The following is a 21656-nucleotide window of genomic DNA, read 5'->3' as shown; positions in this document are numbered from 1 at the left end:
AAATTATTTATTTTTAAGACTTCATCCCACTGACTCAGAATCCCTGAAAGTTGGGACCTGAGAATTTATACCAAGAATCTAAATTTTGTAATCCCCTCCGATGATTTTGGTGATTTACCAGATGTGGGAATCACTAAACTAGATTACTTCAAAATTATTTTCTCATTCTCTAATTTAACAATTCTTAGAACATTGCAGAATATTTTCTTTAATAAATAAATGAGAATCATGTGTAATTTGTAAAATGAATTTAGTATAAATATACATTGGTAGCACTAAAGTGCCAATAGACCACCTGATTTTTTTTTAATAGAATATTTTAAACTTTTTTACTGAGGTAAGATTGACATACAGAAAAGCTGAACATATTTAAATTATGCTCTTCGATGCGTTTGAATATAAGTATACACCCATGAAACTGTCACCATCTATAATCCCAAATTTATTACTACCTCTAAAAGTTTCCTCCCTTCCTCTTTTTTTATAAGAACATTTTACATAGAATCTATTATCTAAACAAATTTTAAGTATAAAATATAGTATTATTACTATGCGTACTATACTGTATAGTAGATCTCCAGAATTGTTCATGTTACATAAATGAAACTATTTATCCTTTGATCAGCACCTCCTTATTCCCCTTTCTCTCAGCCTCTGGTAACTACCAATCTCCTCGCTGCTTCTTTGAGTTCAGTTATTTTAGAGTCCTACATAAGTGGAATTCTTAGTATTTGTTCTGTGTCTGGTTTATTTCACTTAGCATAATGTCTTCTAAGTTCATTCATGTTGCAGCAAATGGCAAGATTTCCTGCATTATTAACGCTGATTAATATCCCGTCGTATTTTTATACCATACGTTCTCCGTCCATTCTTCTGTCGATGGACATTTAGATTGTTTCCATGTCCTTACTAATGTAAATAATGCTGCAGTGAACATAGGAGTGCAAATATTTCTTCAAGATCCTGATTTCAGTTATTTTCGATATATACCCAGAGGGATTCTTGGATCACATTTTTGTATTTACTTTTTAATTCTTTGAGGAACCCTCCATACTCTTTTTCCATAGTGGCTCTTCCAATTTACATTCCGAGGTACTTTATAAAGGATGGTATAAATTTGTCAAAAACAATTAGTCATCAGAGAAGTACAAATTAAAACCACAATTCAAGACTACTACACACTCATCAAAATGGCTAAACTGAAAAATGACAGATACATACATGCATATATGCATGCATGCATAAATACATAGATATTCGCTTTTGTAAAAATATAAAGAGGTCTTTACTTTCATTCACAGCTGATGAATATGTAAGTTGGTCCATTCACTTTGGAGAACTATTTGGCAATATCTGCTAAAGCTGAAAATATGCATAATTTATGTTTCAACAATTCCATTCTTAGGTATGTATACAATATAAGTGTACACATGTGTTTTCCAGAATACCTGTGAATGTGTATATCAGAGCAATGCTATTTATAATATACAAAAACTGAAAAAAACTTAAATGTCCAACAGTACCAGAATGCATAAATATATAGTATTCAAAACATTGAATACCGTTCATCAGAGACATTGAAAAAACTATAACTACAGAAAAGAACATAGATATCATAAATATAATTTGAGCAAAAAAATACTGAGAGTAAAAGAGTACACCTGGCATGTTTTCATGTATATAAAGCTTAAAATCATTATAAACTTTTAAATCAGGCATTACTGATTTATGGTTTTAAAAAATGATATTAGCCACCTTTTTTTTTTGGTATAGGAGAAAAAGAGAGGGCAAAGCAATTGGCAAAGAGTACAAAGAGGATTTTTGTGGGCGCCGTTAATGCTCTATTTTTTTTTTCAATTACAGTTCACTTGATTTCTTAAATAGGTTAAAACTTTTCTTTCAAACTAGTTAGTTAATGAAAACTTTCTTTTAATGTGTCATGGAAAGAAAAACTTCATCTGGCCTGTTTCCCAATTATTAAATTTCCAAATCACTGAAATAAAAATAAATGAGACTCTACCGTCTTAGAAAACCAGTACGATGAAAAATTTGTTTACACCGGGAGGTTTTTGGTCATTCTTCAATCATTCATCCCCGGAACCAAAGTCCGTATGCGCACAAGCACACACTCATACATACACTCACACACACACAAATGTGATACATGGTAAATGTTGGGCAATTACTGAGATGGAACAAAGGAAACCTTCAAATTCTATCTGCTTTTTAACCTTATATTTTTCTATGCAAAAATCTAGGAACTCAAATTAAAAGCATCCAAATAATATTATTAATCATGACATACTCAGTTCTTTGTTTAAATTTCTCTAATTCTTTTCCTTTTAAGTACATTACTTTGGTCAGGGTGGTGCTTACATGAGAAATAAAAGGAAATATTTAAAAAATATTAAAATATTTGAAGAGCACCTTAATTTTGGTTAAATTGTTTTCTATGTGAAGATTTTCTAAAAGTATACCGTGTTGCCATGTGAAGGAACTCTAATTATTGCAGCAGGACTACATTTGTAGATTTTACCTAATCTAAAATTAAACCCGTAAGGCTCTGCTGGAATTATTTAGAAAAGAATACTTGAAACCCACTTTAGTAAATTAATTCAACTTTTCCTAATTTTACTTTTCTAGTTCACAAGGTATCTTTTTTTCATAGTGTTTTCAAATTGAAGTTCACATACATCAAACAAATAGCATGATAATTAGAGTTTTCAATATCCAATACACATCATTATTATCTGTCATTATTGTCATCGTCACTATTGTAATTGCACATTGTAAAAAGAATGGAAGATTTCGACAGGAATTTTTCACATATATTACTTTCTAGGAGTAATTGAATAGTTGACATTGCATTTACATCAAAGTAAAATATGTGATGGTTTTTCTCATTTGTTTTGTTCTTAAGAAATAAGAAATGCAGAGTAATCTCTATTAGACCCCTTTATTTTGATCCAGAAAGGTTCATAGTTTTATGTAGTTTCCAAATGTATATTTTCTTATAACAAGACTCAAAAGATAGCCAATGTAATTAAAGAAATAGTTTTCTAAGAACATAGAATTATGAGATAATGACTGGGTAGTGGGGTCCTCTAAATCAGCTTGTATTTATATACATGAACAGAACAAGAATCTCAGTGAAAAATATTACTTTTCTTTTTTTAACTATTTTCATAAGTTTTTGGCATGTTAAAATAAAGCCCACATTGTATTTTTCAATACCTAAAGACTGATTAAATAATAATTTACCTTAGCGTTTACATAGAACTTTTCACTTCATTGTTTTATGTAATTCTCATGACAGTCCTTTGAAGAGGCAGGTCAGATATTAATAGCTTACTTAAAGATAAGAAAACAGTCTCTAAGAAGCCAGGTAACTTACACAAAGTTACTCTGATGAAGAGCGAAATTAACACTAGAATCTAGGTCCTCTGGGTCTAAATCAGAAGTAATAGTAAAATATAAAAAAATAAATTCGAATTTAAAAAAAGATTATGGTCCTGGTAGAGTTAGAAGGCCTGTATCTGAACACTGTTCCTGCCACTTTGTCTGTGGGAACTTTCTCAGCTCTTTGTAGAATGGAGTTATCATATCCACCACACAGACCTATTTTGAGAGTCAGCAGAGAACATGGTGAGCAAAACATTCAAATGTGTTTTGTTATTTTATGTGTTCTTTCTTCTGTACGAGGCTACTTCTCACACATTTTATCCTATTTTTGGTTTCTATGTGATTCACCTTCATAAGGTAGAGTTTTAAACTTTATGTAGAGTTAAATAATATCAATACTGTGTTGGGAAATTGAGTAACAATGTATAATTGAAATACTCCGAATAAAATGCATAACAAGTTGAATGAATGATGCTATAAAAAAATGCAAAAGATTTAGAACGTGTCATCATTCACTAAGGAAGCCATAGCAGACTCAAAGCACTGCTCCTTCACAGACAACACACAGCCAACGAGGGTGGGTGGGATTTTTTATTTTTACTTCCATGTAAAAAAATTCTTCATCACAATCCCTGAGGAGTCCTGGGCAGTTTAGAGATTTATCTTAGTTTGTATGGAGTCTTTCATTGCTGCTGTGCTAGCTAGTCCTTTGAATCATGTCATTGTTGGCAGGGGCGAAAGTTGTTACCATTTGCCAACCGTTTGGTGGCTTAAATATTCATAGTCTCAGTCTAGTTTTTAGAAGACAGATGGCAATGACTGGCTCTTTGGGCAGAGTAGGTGAACACTCTAGATTCTCTCCTCATCTGCAGAGATGGTCCATCTTAGTTGATCTTGAAAATCACCAGTGGGATGTGCCTAGGGAAGCTGGACTTATCAATTAATAAAATGACCTTACAAACATATTTGAGCCATACATTTATCTCTTTTTGTCACTCATGAAACATGTTTTAAAAGAAGTGCATTTATTAAATATTAAAAACGGATTTAATTATATTGCTGTGATCACACCACCGCTTCAATAAGTTCTTTCCTCTGTGTCTAACCAGTAGATATAGGCCTGTCTGCCCCACCTGCCGACTGGCAGCATGTAAACGTGGCATGTCACAATAGCCACAGAATCATGACTTCCAGTTGAACAGATCTGTCTACCCATGGTAAAACTGATAACCTAAGAAGAATATTTGCTCTCATCCTGAGTTTTCTTATACTCACAGAGTAGTTGATTATTTGGGCTAAAACTATAGTAAATAAAAATAGTTTTATATTAGTTCTATAACGAGGCATTTAGGAAGTTACATGGTGCATCAATTATGTATGTATCATTTCAAATTAAAGGAGAGTTACTTACTGCACTGTTTCCTTAACCCCTCTTAACAAACCACTCCAATCATTAAAATCCTCAAAATATAGAGTTCTTTACTATTGTACTGTTTTTGTCTCCTAACTATTGGTCTATAAGGCATATGGATACAGATCCAAAGCACTTGAAATTCAAATAAATTGTTTGTTTGCTTGTTTCTGGCAAAATTAATATTGCAAGCTGATACCAAATTAGGCATTTTTCTTTAAGTGTGGCTCCCCCTTCTCACCAGTCCCTAATTGGAGTTTCTTCGAAAGGTATTTTTCCTACTGAGGCATACACAATGGCACCAGAGTTTCATTAAAAGAATTCTCTCGTTCCCTTCCTTCACATGGAAAGGCCATTAACTGTATTAAGTTAACTCTCCGAATGTTAGGTTCTTAACCAACAAACAGTGCTTCTCCACAAGGGCGTACTTTGCCAAGCGTCCTTGAATCTGAACAACGGCCTGAATATGTAATAATAGCTTCAGAGCCACACTGTGGGTTGAGATCATATTTAAGAGGAACCTTTTTGTATTTACTGACTTTTTCCTTCAATCATGATTGTTCCGTTTCTTTCACCACCACCTTTAGCCTTTCAGGTAAATGAAAAGTTCAATTATATGTAAAGCGACCGTTAAATCAGCAGGCCCCTTGTGGGGGTCTGGGCCTCCCCTCCCCACTCCAGTCGCAAGTGTGCTCAATCCGTTATTGTTTCTGAGGATGTACATCCATCAGGTCGAGTGTGCTGGCCAGGGTGCATCTTATAGCTTTTACTGCATATGAGATGTTGCAGGCCTGTTCTCAGGAACTGCCAGGCAGACTGGGAATCACAGTCACGGTTAATAGCAGCGAATTGCCAGCTCTTGATGGGTGGGTAGTCACTCCTTTCAGTGGTTGCCCCCTGGGGGAGAAGGTAGAAAAACAGAGGGAGGGAATTAGAGTGACTTTGCACAGTTGAGCAGGTTCATGCCGCTGGATCAGTGGCAAGCATTGGCAGGGCTCCACTCTGGGGAGGCTCAAAACAACCTCACAGTCTCATTTTTACCCATTGGTGCTGCTGTGCCACCACTGGAGCCCGGGGATAGGGTCGCGGGTGGTGTGGGTGAGGGGGACCCAGAAAGGGGATGAAGGCAGAAGTCTCAGCTAAATTAAACAAAACGTCCTGTTCATACTGGCTATCCCACTCCAGTTAGCCCTGTGCTACTAATTGTACCAAACTGGTATTTGAAGTTCCCTGGGTGATTAAAGAGTTGGCTCACAAACTCTCTGCATAACCTTAATTTTTTCAAGGTTCTTTGAGTGGAGAATGGCTTATAATAATGATTTTGACTAATACGATTTTTGACATGCAACTTTAATGCTTAACCTTAGTACAACTCCAGAGCATTTCATGTGTACTCAGCTGTAAAGAGTGATGATTTAAAGGGATAATATAAGAAAAAGGTCGTTCTAGAATGAACCTCTAACAAATTGCATAAAGGGAGCTTATTATTCCATGAGCATGGGGATATGCCGCTCTTCTGATCATTTTTCTGCTTGGTTCAAAAAAATTGTTGAGACATGAATGGGAGAAGAAACAGGAAAAAATGAAATAGAAATCTGCAAGCAAGGAACATTCTTTTGATGGTTATGATTTCGTTGCCACTAAAAAGGCTCTACAATAATGTGGTTATTCATCTCCTCTTTTGTTTTGGGTGAAGAATTCGCTCTAACAAGAAAATGCTGTTATTGGTTGGAGGATTGCCTCCTGGGCCGGACCGCCTTCCTAGCAATTTGGTTCAGTACTACGACGATGAAAAGAAGACATGGAAAATACTCACAAGTGAGTGCCCTTCTTTATTTATTTACCCACCTATTTATTTCAGGTTAGAGCTGTCTTGAGAAATTCGAAAACATGCCTAATTAAATTAGACATTTTATTGATTTGTTACTCTTTGGAGGTCTGTTTATAGAGCACAGGGGAGTTAGAGTGAAAGACTAAATTAACATTGCAAAGGTAGACAATTTGGTAGTCGAATAGGTCTAAATTAGAACTGGCCTAAAATTACTGCACGAGTTTATGTTTCTGTGTGTGCAGGACAGAGGGAGGGGAAGGACCGACTGAGATCTTCCAAAAGAAATTCTTCAGTTATTTTTTGTTCATCGAAAAGTGAAAGGTTGGCTAACAGCATTAGTAAATTTTCTCACATCAGAATGGTTGTTTAGTTCATTATCTCGGTAACTAACATTTCTTCTGCTTTTTAGACATTTTCACTCTTTAATCTTGAGTCTGTGGAACTGGGTCTTGAAAGAAACACCCACTTCTTTGCTCCAGTATTGATGCACAGATATAATCGTGGCCTATCCCCGGCTGCATTAAATTGTGCCTGCAGACCTCCACCCCAAATCCTCCTGCTCCTCTCCTTAAAGGGTGATTGTGTTTTACAGCAAACCTCTTGCCTTGGGCACTGAGATTTGGAACTTATTGTTATATCGGTTATGATTTCCAGTCTGATTCAGCCATGGTATCAAAAATCATCGTTTCTTGAGTGCAGCAGGCTGTGCGCGCCAGTCCCCTTGTGTGCACAGTGGCTGCGCTGGTCAATAAAACTAAATTTTAACTGTCAAAATTGCCTACAGCTGTATAGATAAAATAATAAATGAGCAATTTTGATCCATAAATCAAAGCCATACATTTAAAACCAACAAAAGCGAAAGTTAGATTTTCTTATTGCTTGTGTCTGTTAAGCAGTTATATGTCTTATCGGATTTAAAAAAAGATCATTTCCTTTCCTTTTACTGAAAGGCCTTTAACATAATAGAAACAGGACAATAGTTTGCCCATAAGAGCCGAAGAGGAGCAAAGACATGTGAGGTGGTGCTTGAAATAACACATTCTGGAGCTGGCTTACCCCAGCGAAACCTGCAGTAGCATTGTCCAGGAGCTGAAACGAGAAAGCTCCCTGGACACCTATACACTGTGGTTGTAGTAAGGAAGTGGTGGAATAGAAGCAGCAAGATTAAGAAGAAAAAAAGAAAGAAAAATAAATTAAAGATGCCTTCACAGGATTTTCATTCTCTTTCTGACAAAAACAGTGGCTTAAAAATAACCGAAATCATGACCAAGCTGTAGTTTAAAGATTCATCAGAAACTACAGCTAACGTAAAACTAAAGAATTAATTTTCTGACACTTGATCAGTAAAAAAAGCCTACATACAATGAGATACGGATACTAGGAGAAGGAGAGAAGAAAGAGGAAGGGCAGAAGATTCTCAAAGAGAGATGACAGAGAGATAGAGGTTAAAGAACAGGGAAATAGTAGACCCAAGCAATAAATGATATGCATTTACAAATCCATCTGTTTTCCGAAGTACGTCAGGCCAGGACAAATGTGCTACTTGTTTGAAGTCCTCCATCAAGGCAAAATTATTAAATTAGTGAAAATAATACCTACAAAAAGTCTTATGTTTATTTTAAATCATGTTTCGAGATGGGTGATCATCCAGTTTATTAAAATGTCCTAAACTGGGACGCTTTAGAGCATAAAATGGCAATCCATTCATTATGCTGGGGCAGCAGCATAATGAATTTTTCTCATTGCCTGATATAATCCTTTACCTAGAGGGATGTAGTAAGAAAGCACGAACTTGAGTCAGTTGGACCTGGGTTCAAACCCTTGTCTACAACCTTGAGCAAGGCATATAAGTGTCCTCATTCTTGGGTACTTCATTTAGTTGTCATCTTTTGAGTACTGTTAAAATAATAGTACATCATATGAACTCAATAAATTGCAGGTGCTGTTGCTATTATTGTAACACACCCACCAATGTTAGCATAAGAACTGCACAGACTTTTATAGTTTAGAGGCATCAGTCAACTCAAGCTTTCCATACAGAGGGTAGACAAATTATACTGCAACAGACGCAACACTCTGACCCACCGCTTGAGAGTGGGGAGCCTATTTTTCAGTTTTCACATGTTAGATGTAATGATCTACAGACTAAGAAGTAAAGATAAATGAGTATCTGTTGACTTCATTCACCATTTGAAACTGAAGGAAATAAAGACATTAATGTATAGAGAAGTTCTCATAATGTGAACATATTCAAAGATCTTGAACTTTTTTCTATATTCAGGCATACTCATAACTTTGAAATCAATGTCTACTTATATTGTTCCTTTCACTGAGACTTGTACTTTTAAACATAGAGTTCATTACCTTCTTGGCTGTGACTACATGCCCCCAAATGAAGGCATACTTTTCATGTTTGTTGGAAAAGTATAGACAGTTTATCTGGATATTTCTGCTATCGGTTTGTATTTTTAGACAGTTTATCTGGATATTTAATTAAGGCGTCTTATTTGGCTAAGTTTACTAAATAAATCAGGTAACAATGATTTCCACACTTTTTGGGTCATCTAATAATAAATGAAGAAATGTTTCTCATTGGAATAAGAAACTATCCAAATTCTCCCAAAATCCCATGAGACATTAGGGATAGCAGAACTTCCCACTGCCATTCTTTAGACCCAGAAGAACTGTTGAACTCATTGGCAGGAAGGTGAGGATGACAACTAATGCCAGGAGACAAATCCTGCTTAGGGGTCTGCCTATTTATTGAATGACTGTCTCCATATAAGCTAACAAATGAGCTAACAAGCAAAAATCCAAAACCTGAGGGTAGCTGGAGCCTCTGAATCTTAGAATCCTTTGCCCACTTGGCTTGAGGAAACATTTCTCAGCCTATCTTATACACATGCTTCTTTTAATAACAAGCAGGAGCTCAGATACCCGCTTATGGAAGCCTCTCTACTCACACTCATTATAGAATTAAAAAGAAGGCCAGTCTTACTTTTTTTTGGATTTCATCTTGTTATGTTATTTGTATTCTAGAAACGCTATAAAAATAATAGTAATAAACACTTTAATAATAAATTGAATGGAGTGGAGGTGAATGGCAGTTAAAAAGTGGGTCTATGTAACATAAAGAAAATTCTTCAGTCAGTCAAACAGTGGTTTGATCTACTCAAATGACAATGGGAACAATTATTCTTACTGAAAAGACTGTTTTGGTAACTTGCTGGCACAGACTGCATTTTTATCCTCCTCTTTGAAAAAATTATTTAATATAACATTATAATAGTAATGTTAAGAGTAGTGAAAGAGCTCCCCAGTCTCTTTCAGAAAAAGTATTGACAAATAATATGTAAAAATGACTATAAAGTCCTTTTGTAAATGTGAAGTGTTAAGTAATAACAATAAAATTGGCATTGTTTTTCTCGTGGCTGTTAATAATAAAAGGGAAGTTGAAACGCACTTTCATTCATTTTTATTTTACAGTACTGCTTTTCTTGCATTTCTCACTCCTGCACGCAGTCTCCCGTTTCATTCTTAACTTATTAGAAAGCAGTACAGGAGACATGAATACTAAAATGGCCAATGCAAAACATGTGCCTCCTGCATATTGCAGGCCCTAAATCCTTGGTGCAAAGATCAAACAAAACGATTTTCGTGGTTATCATGTACTTTTTACCTATCACACCTTTTATGAAGTCCGCGTGTGAATGCAGCTTTTATTTCTCCCCAAGAGATAGCACTGAGGAGCTGTCGTTTCTGTTTGTGTCCCCATCGACCAAGTTCTTTACTGGCCAGTAAAGGATTTCCCAACACCTGACTTCCTTTGTCCTACATTTCAGAAAAGAGATTCTACTTATTAGGTGCTTCTTATTGCTTTCTGTGAGCAATGATTAAAAAAAAGGATTTCAACATATAGATTTATCCTTCCATGTGCCAGTGATGACACTTCCCACTGATAATGCTAGAATGAAAATTAGAAGGGCTAAATTAGAAAGGCTTGTTTCTTCTTTTGGCCACTCTAAGTTCCCTTTGTTAGAGGTAGGGGGAACTGCTTTTTTCTTTCTTTCTTTCAGTTGATTTACAACTCTCTCCTCTACTTGGTAGTGCTAGGATTTGTATTCTTCAGTCACAGAAAATGAAAGAAACCATTGTGCAGAGGTGTCCTGGGTTGCCTCCTCTGGCCCATGGAAGGTGTTTAACATGATCCCATCCATGCAGGAAGAATCCTAGGGTTGGGTGTTACTGATTTCTTTTAGGAGACACAAAAATCAAAAGCTCGTGTATTCTTTATACTTTTTTAAAAATACACTTGCCATAAATGTGGAAGGAATAATACTGAGAAAACAAGTGTTATAGAAGACATTGAACTTTAGTTCCAAAAGGTAAATGTAGGTTTGATTATATTCAATATCTGAGCAATGGAAAGTGGTTTAATCGCTGATTATTCAGTGAATACTAAACCTGCACACCGATATACTCAATTGGACTTCTTTCCTTGGTCCTTCTGTTTCTTGATTTCAGTTCATTTCTCTTCTTTGGAAATGTCTTGGGCGGAAGTCAAGTTAATCAAAAGCTAATAGTCAATTCTTATGATTATGTATTTAGAAAGAAATAAAGAGGAAGTTCAATTGAGGGTTTTATACCCATGAGTTTTTTTTATTCATATTATCTTTATTACTAAGAACCAAAACTCATAAATCATTTTATTTAATTTGGTTTCTAGACAAGTAGGTAGAGCCCATAAATAGTGCTTTTCTCATTTTAAAAAACCTCAGAAAATTATGAGGTCCTCCCAAAATGACTCTGAAAATGCCTAGGAAGAATTTAGACTTAGAGGCCTCATTCCTTCACACAGCAAGCAACAGTTGAATGCCCACTCTGAGCTTGATGGTAGAATCTGAATAAAATCATCTCTCCTCTCAAGAATCTAAGGAGACAATTACAATACAGTGTGCTAAGGGATATACATAGGGGAAGCTCAGTGTACTATAGGAGTACAGAAAGGGGCCCCTAATCTAAACATAGTAGGTCAAGGAAGCATTCCTACAAGTGACCTTCTGTAAAACTGGAAAAGTGGGTAGGAATTATCAAGGCAAAGAGGTGGACGAAAAAGTATTTTAATAGCAGAGTCTGGTACTGAAATGCCAAAAGGCAAGAGAGAGTTGATGCCTTCTGGAAACTGAGGTGAACTGATGTATCCACAGGAGAGTCTGAGGCTGGGGAAGTATGTGGTGGGGCTAGAGAGTTAAACAAGAACCATATGCTACATGGGACTATTTCAAAGAATTGTTAAGAGAGGTTCAAGAATCACAAATTTGAAAGTAGAGATTACCCCTCTAATTTTTGTTTTCAATGTTAGTGAAAACACAGTGATCTAAAGATTTTTTTATAAAAACATGATAACTACACTCTCTTATCTTGGAACATTTTATTTTCGTTCATGGAGTAATTGTTTCCATGACTTTGGACAAAAAAGAATGAGAGAGAATTGTGTTTGGATGTTTTAAATATGTTAGCATCTAATTCACCTTCAATGAGCTCAATTCTAATTTGAGATACACGGCTGCACATTGCTATGTATCTTGAATTATTTGCTACTGTGTATTCATGCAACAGTGCATTAGTGGATTTTTCATAGATTTTTTAAAAAAAATATGTGTGGTGGTTACTCCAAATACTGTATTTCAGCTAAGTTGGAGTCTAAAAAAACCAGTTGACTTTATTCCTGGTTTATACCTTCCTTGAATATAGCAATTGCTTTTTCTCCGTAGAAAAGCATGTGTACAGATAATTTTGATGCCTTCTTTACACACGAGCTGTGGTATTTGCTACTGCATCTGGCATGAAAAAAGTATGAGTCATATGAGCTGCTTAAATTTGCTCCATGTCATTCTTAGGCAAATTGCAGATTAAGTCTGGCAAACCATTAAGTGTAAGTACTAAAAGATTAAATGATCCCCTTGCCCACCCCCTCATTTTATTCATTCATTTTAATCATTCAACAAACATAATTGATATCTTCTAGGTAGCAGGCATTGTTCTAAATATAGAGGATAAAATGCTGAGTCAAAGCAAATACCATTATCCCTTCACTAAGCTTAGAGTTTAGTGGGTGAACTAGCATTAATAAATAGTCCCAGATAACAATACAAAATGTGATAGTACCCTGAAGGAAAGGTATCAAATATATAATATCTTGTAATAGAGAGATCTAATCATGGAGAATATCACCAATGAAGTGGTATTTTAGCGGAGAACTTAAGGTTGAGAAGGAGTTAGCCAGGTGCCTGGGTGAAGTTGTGAGAGAAGATTGGTTCACCTTAGTTAATAGCAAATTCTAAGTCTTTGCAGAAAAAAGGTGTCTGGCTGAACTTACAGTGAGGAAGAGAAATATACGACAGGCGGCTGAAGACTTTAGCAGAAACCAGACCATGTAGTCACTTTTATGGCAGGTTCATAATTTTGGCTTTTACTTTAAGTGACTGAAAGAAAGGTTGTGTTATATGCAGAGTCACATGATGATTTAGTGGCAGAATGAGGAACAGAGCAGTCGTCACTGTATTTCCATCAAACAGTGCTGCCTCACGCGCCACACCAATCTGTCTCACCAACAAGTACTATTAGTCGAGAGTTCAAGCAGATGAATGAGATTTAATCTGTACTGACCCATTTCACCCATGAAAATATAAATGGATCCAATATATTTGGCTGAATAACATATTCATAGAATGGAACTAGTATAGATTAATTGAAAGAATATTCTGCCCCTAGAGGTCAAGAATATAATCTTGGTTTATGGACTAAACTGAAAATTATGATGTGTAAATTTTGCATTTAAGATTATTGACAAGCCATAATGCAATGCAAATTTTCTCACATTTTAATTCTGTCTTTGAAGCAGTATCAAAATGAAACAACACACACACACACACACACACACACACACACGCACATACGCACATGCACATCTTTTGGGATAGATAGATCTAAACTGAAATACAGCCTCAGATATTTGCTGACTATGAAACTTTAGGCAGGCTGTTTTCTCTGATCCTTCTCATTTGCAAAGTAAATATAATTCCCCTTAGAGTTATTGTGAGAATTAAATGATACAAACAAAGTTCTAGGCTTGATATCTAGAACATAGCATTCCTCAATAAATTTTCATTTTGTTGTAGTCTATTTTGCATTCTTTCATAACCAAACAGAAAACCAAAAGTCTGAATCTTGTCTTCTGTACTTATCATCAAGAGTTTGAGAAGGAATACACACCCTTGATTCAGAATGAAATTTCTGCTTATGTCTAGCATGAACCTTATATGTATCAGTCAGGAAGGGCCATACTATACTGTGACCTAAAGTATCAAGGTATTAAACCAACAAAAATTTTATTTCTCACTCATACCACATATCCAGCATAGGTCAGCAGAGGGCATCTATTCATCAGAGTCATTCAGGGAGGGATCCAGGCATGTGGGGATCCATCTTAACATGTATTTCTACCATGAAAGCAGTAGGAAGAAAACTGACCTTCATCATCTTGCACTAGCTATTAAATTGATATTTATTATTTCTGCTTCGTCACAGGACCACACCCCATTTCAAGAGGGCAGGGATGTGTAAACTTACCAGGGTTCAGGAGGAGGAAAATTAGAGTATTTGATAAACAACACAATGTGCCTACTGCAATCTGTTCTACTAAGCATCACATATTCTATGTACTCTCCTTGCTATCTATGCTCAAAGTATACTCACTCTTCCTCCCAAGGGAAGATCACCCAAAATCATCAAGCTCAGTGTCGATCTTTAGGTGATGGACAATCATCTTAGTATTAGGTTCATTTGAGGCTCATTTTGATCTGGAAACAAACTAAAAACAAATGATCTGGTCCCCTCACACATAATGCACAGTAATAGATTAGGGACAGAATCAATTTGGAAAAAGCATAGCCATTTAGCAATCTCACCAAATAGACATTTTGAAGAGTGCCTATCTAAGGTTGCTTTCCTTGATTTGGACTCTCCCTCACTCTGCTCATTGTCTCTGGTTCTCCATAGCCCTTGGCTCCATTTCATGGAAGAGTCTTCTTTTTTCATTATCTTCCTTGGCCATGCATGAAGTAAACCTGAGAATATGCTCTTCCTGGGAGTGGAAGAGTTTTCTAAGTACATTTCATGTCTATAGACATTTAGGGGACAATGGTTATCTCAAGTCTCTAATTGTCACAGCCTCTTTTAGTCCAGGCTTGTGGATCTTTGGGCAATCAACCCTCTGAAAAACTTAGCTTTCTTCTTATGTTTCTATCCTCTCCATGGCCAGTGATCATGTCCATAGTTCTTTTCTAATATACTTCTTAGATTGCTTTTTCCTTTGCTTTCTTGTCCCCATTCCCCATAATACAATATTTTCTCTATATATTCATATATCTACCGAGCTTAAATGGAACAGCTCCCTTTTTACCCTTTTCCCTGAGTTAAAAGAGTTTACCAGGTATCTTACCCTTTATTGAAACTTTCTTCTAAGACACTCTAACACAATGAAATTACGCTGAAAGTCATACCTTAGTTTTGTCTTTGTCAGTAGCTGAGTTTTAGTTTACCTGTTTGGTCAAAATTCTTCACATTTTGTATATGATACACAAAACCAAAATCTTTTACCTGATGAAATTGAAAAATATTGCTTCTTCTAATGCTGCACATAACTAGGTTTCTGGACTTTATCTCCTTTCAATTCTGCTTATAAATGAGCCAATTTTTTTGTGAGATCATCTTTTTTTTTTTTTTTTTTTTTTGGTAGACCTTGCTAAATGCAGCCAACAGCAACCAGTGCACACTATCGATGTTCTGTTTTCCAACCACTTACTTTGGAGGTGGAAGTTCATTAAATAACTGATTAGCTATCCAAGTAAAAGCAAACCACAGTTCTACCCAAGTGTTTTTCCATACCATAATGTGTATTTCCATCTTTTCACTCTTTAACATCAATTTCCTTGTCATCAGCCACTGGGCACTCTTGGTACCAATGCCCGAATCAGTCAGATTAAGCTAGGCTGGCTAGGTTGTCCTAATGACAATCCCAAAATCTTAGTGGCTTATGTAATTAAATATTTATTTCTTGCCATGTAACATGTCTATGGTAGGTTAGCTGGGGTCTCTGTTCCACATTTTCTCATTCTAGTACTCAGGATTCATGGAAACACCACTATTTGGCATGTCACTATTGTCGTGGAAGGGGAGAAGACAACTTCACACTGCCTTATTAAGCTCCTGCCCTGAATTAACATATCTTATTGTCAAAAATAAATCACTTGGCTATACCTAATCTCATTGTGGTTAGGGAAGTACAATCTTCCCAAGCTCTCAGAAGGAGATAATCGAAATATTGTTTAATAGCCCTAATGGTTACAACAGTGCACCCTTATGTTCAACAAATATTTGGTTCACTCTTCTTTAAAGTCACATGTAATATATTCTTGCTTCTCTGAGCATTTGTAAGTCAGAAGAGATAGCTGTTCCATGCATCTTTCTTATCTCTTCCTGCATCAGTGTGATTTTACTGTCAAGACTGATCTTTATTCAGAGATTAGATGTCTTTATATTAAAGGTAAAGTTTTTAAATGCATTCCAAATATTATAATGCATTTGGGGTGGAATTTTTCAAATTTTGACTCTCTTCAAATAGTTTACATATGCCTGAGTTCACCATTTCTACTGTTTATTATATGTAAACTATTATACATCTGTAATACAGTTATACAAAAGTGTATGTAGAAATACATTATATAGCTGCACATAACGCCCATAGAACAGAATGGATTTTACCATTTAGAGACATTTTATTAAAAAAAAAAAAAAAGAATTGAAATGACTTTCAAAATTACAACAAAAAAATGAAAAAGTAATTGGAGTGAATGATTATTATATGCAAATACCTCCATCAAAATAAAGAAATAATTAAGGCAAAGTGCAAATAAACATACCGCTTCTTTTCAGATCCATGAGATGACTCTGTGGTGGAATTAGGAACCAGATGTGTATTTCTAGACTGTCTTGCCATTTAGAAATCTTTGTTTTGTGTTTCATACACAAAATGACTCCTTTACTGGAGAATGATCACTCTATCACCACATCTTTATATGTATTAATTATATTGCTTTTGATGGAGCAAACAATTGTGCTTCATAGATGATGCTTTAAAGGTCTGGCCACGTTTAGTTGGCATTAAAGACAATTTTGTGAAAGGAGAGTACTGAGCAGACACGTTCTTACCTTTCTGTCTGGATGTCAAGGCAAACTACTACTCCTTACAGTATTTGCTAACTATTGATCCTACTTACCTGCCTTGTTTGGTCATTAAGTCTTAATTTCTTTTTAAAAAATTAAGATTATATTTCAGTTATTTAGCTAGAACAATAATCATTGTAAATCTCAAAGACTGTAATCTTCCCACATTTTTATGTTGAGAACGCAAAGCACTTTCAGAAAATCCTACTGCTAAGGCAATGATGTATCACTTTCACTTTCATTATATGTTTTTAATCAGAGCGTGACTTCACACTAGACAAAGCGATGCTTTATGCATGGTCTCACTTGTTTTTGCTAAAATCTTTTGACATGATTAATTTTACTTTAATGCTTTTGTCTTGTTGTAATGGTAAGGATGATGGGTATAAACCAGGCAAAAATACATGCTTTTCTATTATAATGCCTCTGAGCATTAAAAATATCTTAGATGAAAAGGGAAAAAAAATCACAGGAGACTGGTCCGACTGGAATTAAATTTCTTGCTACCTGAACACAGAGTACATGAGATTAAAAAAAAAGATTCAGTCATTGTTTTTAGTTTTATTTTTGGTATTTTTATAGCAATTTATTCATCTGTATGATTAGATCTGAAAAGGAGGAGAGATTGTAGCTCACGTATTTCCTGATCTCATTTGTCGCTTTGTAGCGTTTACCTCCTTCACAGTATTAAGGGACCAAAATATTAACCAATTCAGTACGAGATATATCTCAACCACATCAAAGTAAAGCCAGCCATACTTCTCCATGGTGAATGCCTGGCATTAGATATAGGCTGGTTTTCGGCTGTACTAATTTTCAGTATAAAAGAATTGAATACAATATCCTGTGTCCAAATTATAGAATGGCAGTGATGTAGATGACTTTAAGAAGAAAACAATAGGCCATTCAACAAGTGAGACCAGCCTTGTGAACAGCTGTCAAAGTATCGACTCTACCATATTCACTGTTTCTTTTTCTTTTTTAATAAATGATGGGGTTGCTTGCCCATATTACAAGAGTATGAGACCTTCCTTTTTCTGACTCACCCTGTCTGCTTTATTTGCCTTCTAAATAAACCTATTACAATAAAAATATCATCTAGCACTGTTCATAGAACTTTTTGCAACTGTATCCGCTCAATCCCATAAGGCAGACACTAGCCATGAGTATTGAGTATTTTAAATGTGGCTACTATTGAGTATTTTAAATGTGGCTACTAGGAAAAAAACTAAATTTCTAATTTTTTTCATTTTACTAGCTTTCCAATTAAATAATCCCCTGTGAAAAATGGCTTCTGTATCAGTGGCACGGCTCTCCATGGCAGAAAGCTGTGTGATATGTTCTCATTCACTTAAGAGAGCTGTCTTCCACCCCGACTCTGCTGGCCCAAATCTAGTCCCCTTTAAGTAAGGAAAAAAATAGGTTACCCCACAAAATAACTAAATTCAAAGAACACCCAATGAACTACATGTGAGCTTCCTTCTAGATACTGGGGTTTCACCTTTTGCTTTCTCATTCTCTCCTTCCTCAAATCCCCACTTTTTCATTTAGGTTACCTGGTATATTCATTTTGGGGAGCCATCATAACAAAGTGTCAAAAACCAGGTAGCTTAAAACATTAAAAATGTCTTCTCTCAAAGTTCTGGAGGCTAGATATTCAAAATCAAAGTGTCAACAGGGCCATGAGCCCTCCCAAGACTCTAGAGGAGAATACTTACTTTCTTCTTCCTAGGTAGTGCCTCTTGGCAATCTTTGTTATTCACTGGTTTGTAGTTTTATCACTCTAATCTCTGCCTTGTTCTCACATAGCCTTCTTCCCTGTGTCACTCCTCTGTGTCTCTGTGTCTAAATCTTCCTCTTGTTTCTCTTATAAATATATCTTGAGAGTCTACCCTGATGCAATATGACCTCATCTTAACTTGATTGCATCTGCAAAGACCCTATTTCCAAATAAATTCACATTCATGGGTGCTGGAAGTTAGGATTTAAATATATGTTTATGGGAGACACAATTCCATTCACTGCACCTAGCAAATGACACACATAAGGAATAACATTACAAAACAAACAGCTATTAGACATTTTGTGTGAGGCACACATTCTAGGCACTTCACTTGCATTTATTCATTTAATTCTTACAATAACACTCTATAATATTGGGAACTATGATTATTTCTACTTCACCTAAAGAAATAGAGGCACAGAGACATTAAGTAATTTGCTCAAGGTCACACAGATGGTAAATAACAGAGCCAAAATTTGTACCCACATAAAGCTCCAGAGCCTGCACTCTTTTCTGTTTCGTATTACTGTAGTATCAACCGAGTATGTATTGTAAAAAGAGTTAAAGGTGAAGCAAGACTAGACAGGTGGCTTTGGCATTTTATGCTGAATAAAATGGAATATTCTCTACACAAATGGGATATATGAATATCTTAAATATGTATTTATTTGTTGAACCTTCCACTATCCTCTTTGTTATTAACCGAAGATTAAAAGAAGGGTATTGTATTGGGCTATTTCTCGGTGAAAATTATTTGAGAATGAGGTGATGGTCCCTTCCAGGGGACTTGCAAATCCCGCCACTGCTCTCTGGGTGTACCTGCTCACTTGCAAAAATCAGAGTTATAAGTTCCATGTGCCCAGGCATGATTTCTTTAAAGAGGGAAAAGCTGTGCATTTATGTTCTCGTGGTGGTTTGTTTTATCTTTTACTAATGGTGCCAGGGTACTCCTTAGTCTGTGGTACATCGGGAAACCTCAGACCTTCGTGTCCTGTTCATTCATAAAGTTGTTTGAAGTTTTTCATTATCATAATCATAAACTTTACCAAATATCAGTAGCTGCTCTTCTATATGTATCAACATTTCCTAGGATTAAATTATTTCTTCCACTTTAGAGTTTTCATTTAAAGCATCTTTTTTTATTCTTTATTCTTGTCAAAAATCTAAGTCATTCCCCACCTGAGCGATAATCAAAAGACATGTGTACAGGTGAATTAACGAGAAGTGCAATGGCTGTTTGCTTCCAATTTTATTAAATTTGCAAGGTTTGATACTCTATATTGTGTTTGTCACAAAAACATGTAAATAGGTTTCTAGATCTAATTCAGAAAACAATTCATGATGGTTCTCATAATTTATATGTGTCTCTAATGTCCAGTTAATTTGCTAATCTCAGCATTAGGGTTTCTTCTTCCATACCTTACTCCAGTTTCAGCTTTGAACTGAGAGCTTGAGTAGACATGGGTTCAAAGCGAAACCAGAAGGGTGGCACTACCAAACACTTTGCTTGATGGAATGCTCTTTCTTGACCTCTGGGAAATTTTTTATTTTCTCATACTCAGTTTAAAAAAAAGAAAAAAACAAAACAGAAACTACATATCTCTTTAAGGAGCTGTGTTTGTTTTTTTGTTTGTTTGTTTGTTTGGTTTGGTTTGGTTTGTTTCTTTTTTTACCAAATAAAGTTAAGTCATTTACAAATATGACCGCCAATGCCTGATTCTATCATGGGCCAAGGAAAGCCAAGGATGAGATTTCAGTTTCTTTTACAGCTCGGTTAACTTGGTATAGAGAGAATTCTTTTTCCAAACCACATACCTGTTCCATATGAGCATTTGTGACTGTTGGCAATGGAAGCCCATTATAAGACAGGATGGAACAGTGTGAATCCATTAATGCTACTGGAAAATAATAGGACATTTATTTTTGCTGAAAGTAGGTTAGTAGCATCATCCTCATGCATGTTGCTTCCTTAAGCAGAACTGATGGGGGCAGAGAGAGTACGAAGAAGTACCTTCCAAGGTCTTATGTGTTTCACTTGTTTGCAGTGTATAATGTGTTACTTGACAGAATGCAAACACATGAATATAAACATATTTCCCAGAATAAATAAACAGCATAAAAAAGACTTTTCCTTTTGAGGAAAACCTGTAAGTAGGAGTTTTCTTTGCTGGAGTCGGCAAACTTTTTCTATAAAGGGCCAGATAGTAAATATTTTGGGCTTTGCAGCTTTAAGGTCTCTGTCACAACTGCTCGACTCTACCATTATAACATGAAGGCACCCATAGACAATACAAATGAATAAGAATGGCTGTGTTCCAATAAGACTTTATTTATAAAAATAAATGGAGGACTGGATTTTATCTGCAGGCCGTAGTTTGCCAACCCCTATACTCTAATCTAAGGACATATCCTTTATTCACAAATCATACCACTTGGTAGTATAACAATGCTTATCTTGGTAATCATAACTCACATTTATTAGACTGACTAAGCCCTGTACAGTGTTAGCTTGTTTAATCCTCACAACAATCCTCTGCTGTAAGTTCTATCATGACTAGCATTTTATAGTGCAGGAACCAAGGCATAAAGAAGTCAAATAACTTGCCCAACACCATGAGTAAGAAGCAAAGCCAAGATACAGACTCAGGTAGTCTCGCTCCAGAGATCACGCTCTTAAGTCACAAGCAACACAGACACTCAGGGAATATTTTGTGACCTTTCTCTTTAACTTCAGAGACCGACTTTGTTCTGAACATAAAGGAAACACTTTCTCTGCCAGCAACGTGGGGCAGACATTATATCTGCCTTGTCAACTAGCTCCACTCGCCTGCCTAGCTCACAGGACATACCCCACAGATACTGTGCGAATGTTGAATCAGGGGATTCGCTCTCATACTTGCCAGGGCCAGTATTAAAAGTAGCTAAACGCTGCTTCATTAGCC

The 21656-nt window shown here is 35.8% G+C and overlaps 1 protein-coding gene across 2 annotated transcripts in view; it reads left to right on the top strand.

Annotated features, from left to right (window-relative positions):
• KLHL14 (kelch like family member 14) overlaps positions 1 to 21656 on the top strand; it is a 93631-nt gene that overhangs the window by 24273 nt on the left and 47702 nt on the right. For both annotated transcript variants that reach the window (XR_004953705.1, XM_016166742.2), the window contains one exon: positions 6510 to 6631. Coding sequence is in view for 1 of the 2 variants with exons in the window: in XM_016166742.2 (XP_016022228.1) it covers positions 6510 to 6631 (122 nt within the window). In the remaining variant the exon portion in view is untranslated. The remainder of the gene's footprint in view (positions 1 to 6509; positions 6632 to 21656) is intronic.

This window comes from Rousettus aegyptiacus, unplaced genomic scaffold (genome assembly GCF_014176215.1).
Source record: "Rousettus aegyptiacus isolate mRouAeg1 unplaced genomic scaffold, mRouAeg1.p scaffold_m13_p_12, whole genome shotgun sequence".
Taxonomy (NCBI): Eukaryota; Metazoa; Chordata; class Mammalia; order Chiroptera; family Pteropodidae; genus Rousettus; species Rousettus aegyptiacus.
The sequence above is the reverse complement of the archived record's forward strand: the minus strand, read 5'-3'. Positions and strand labels throughout refer to the sequence as shown.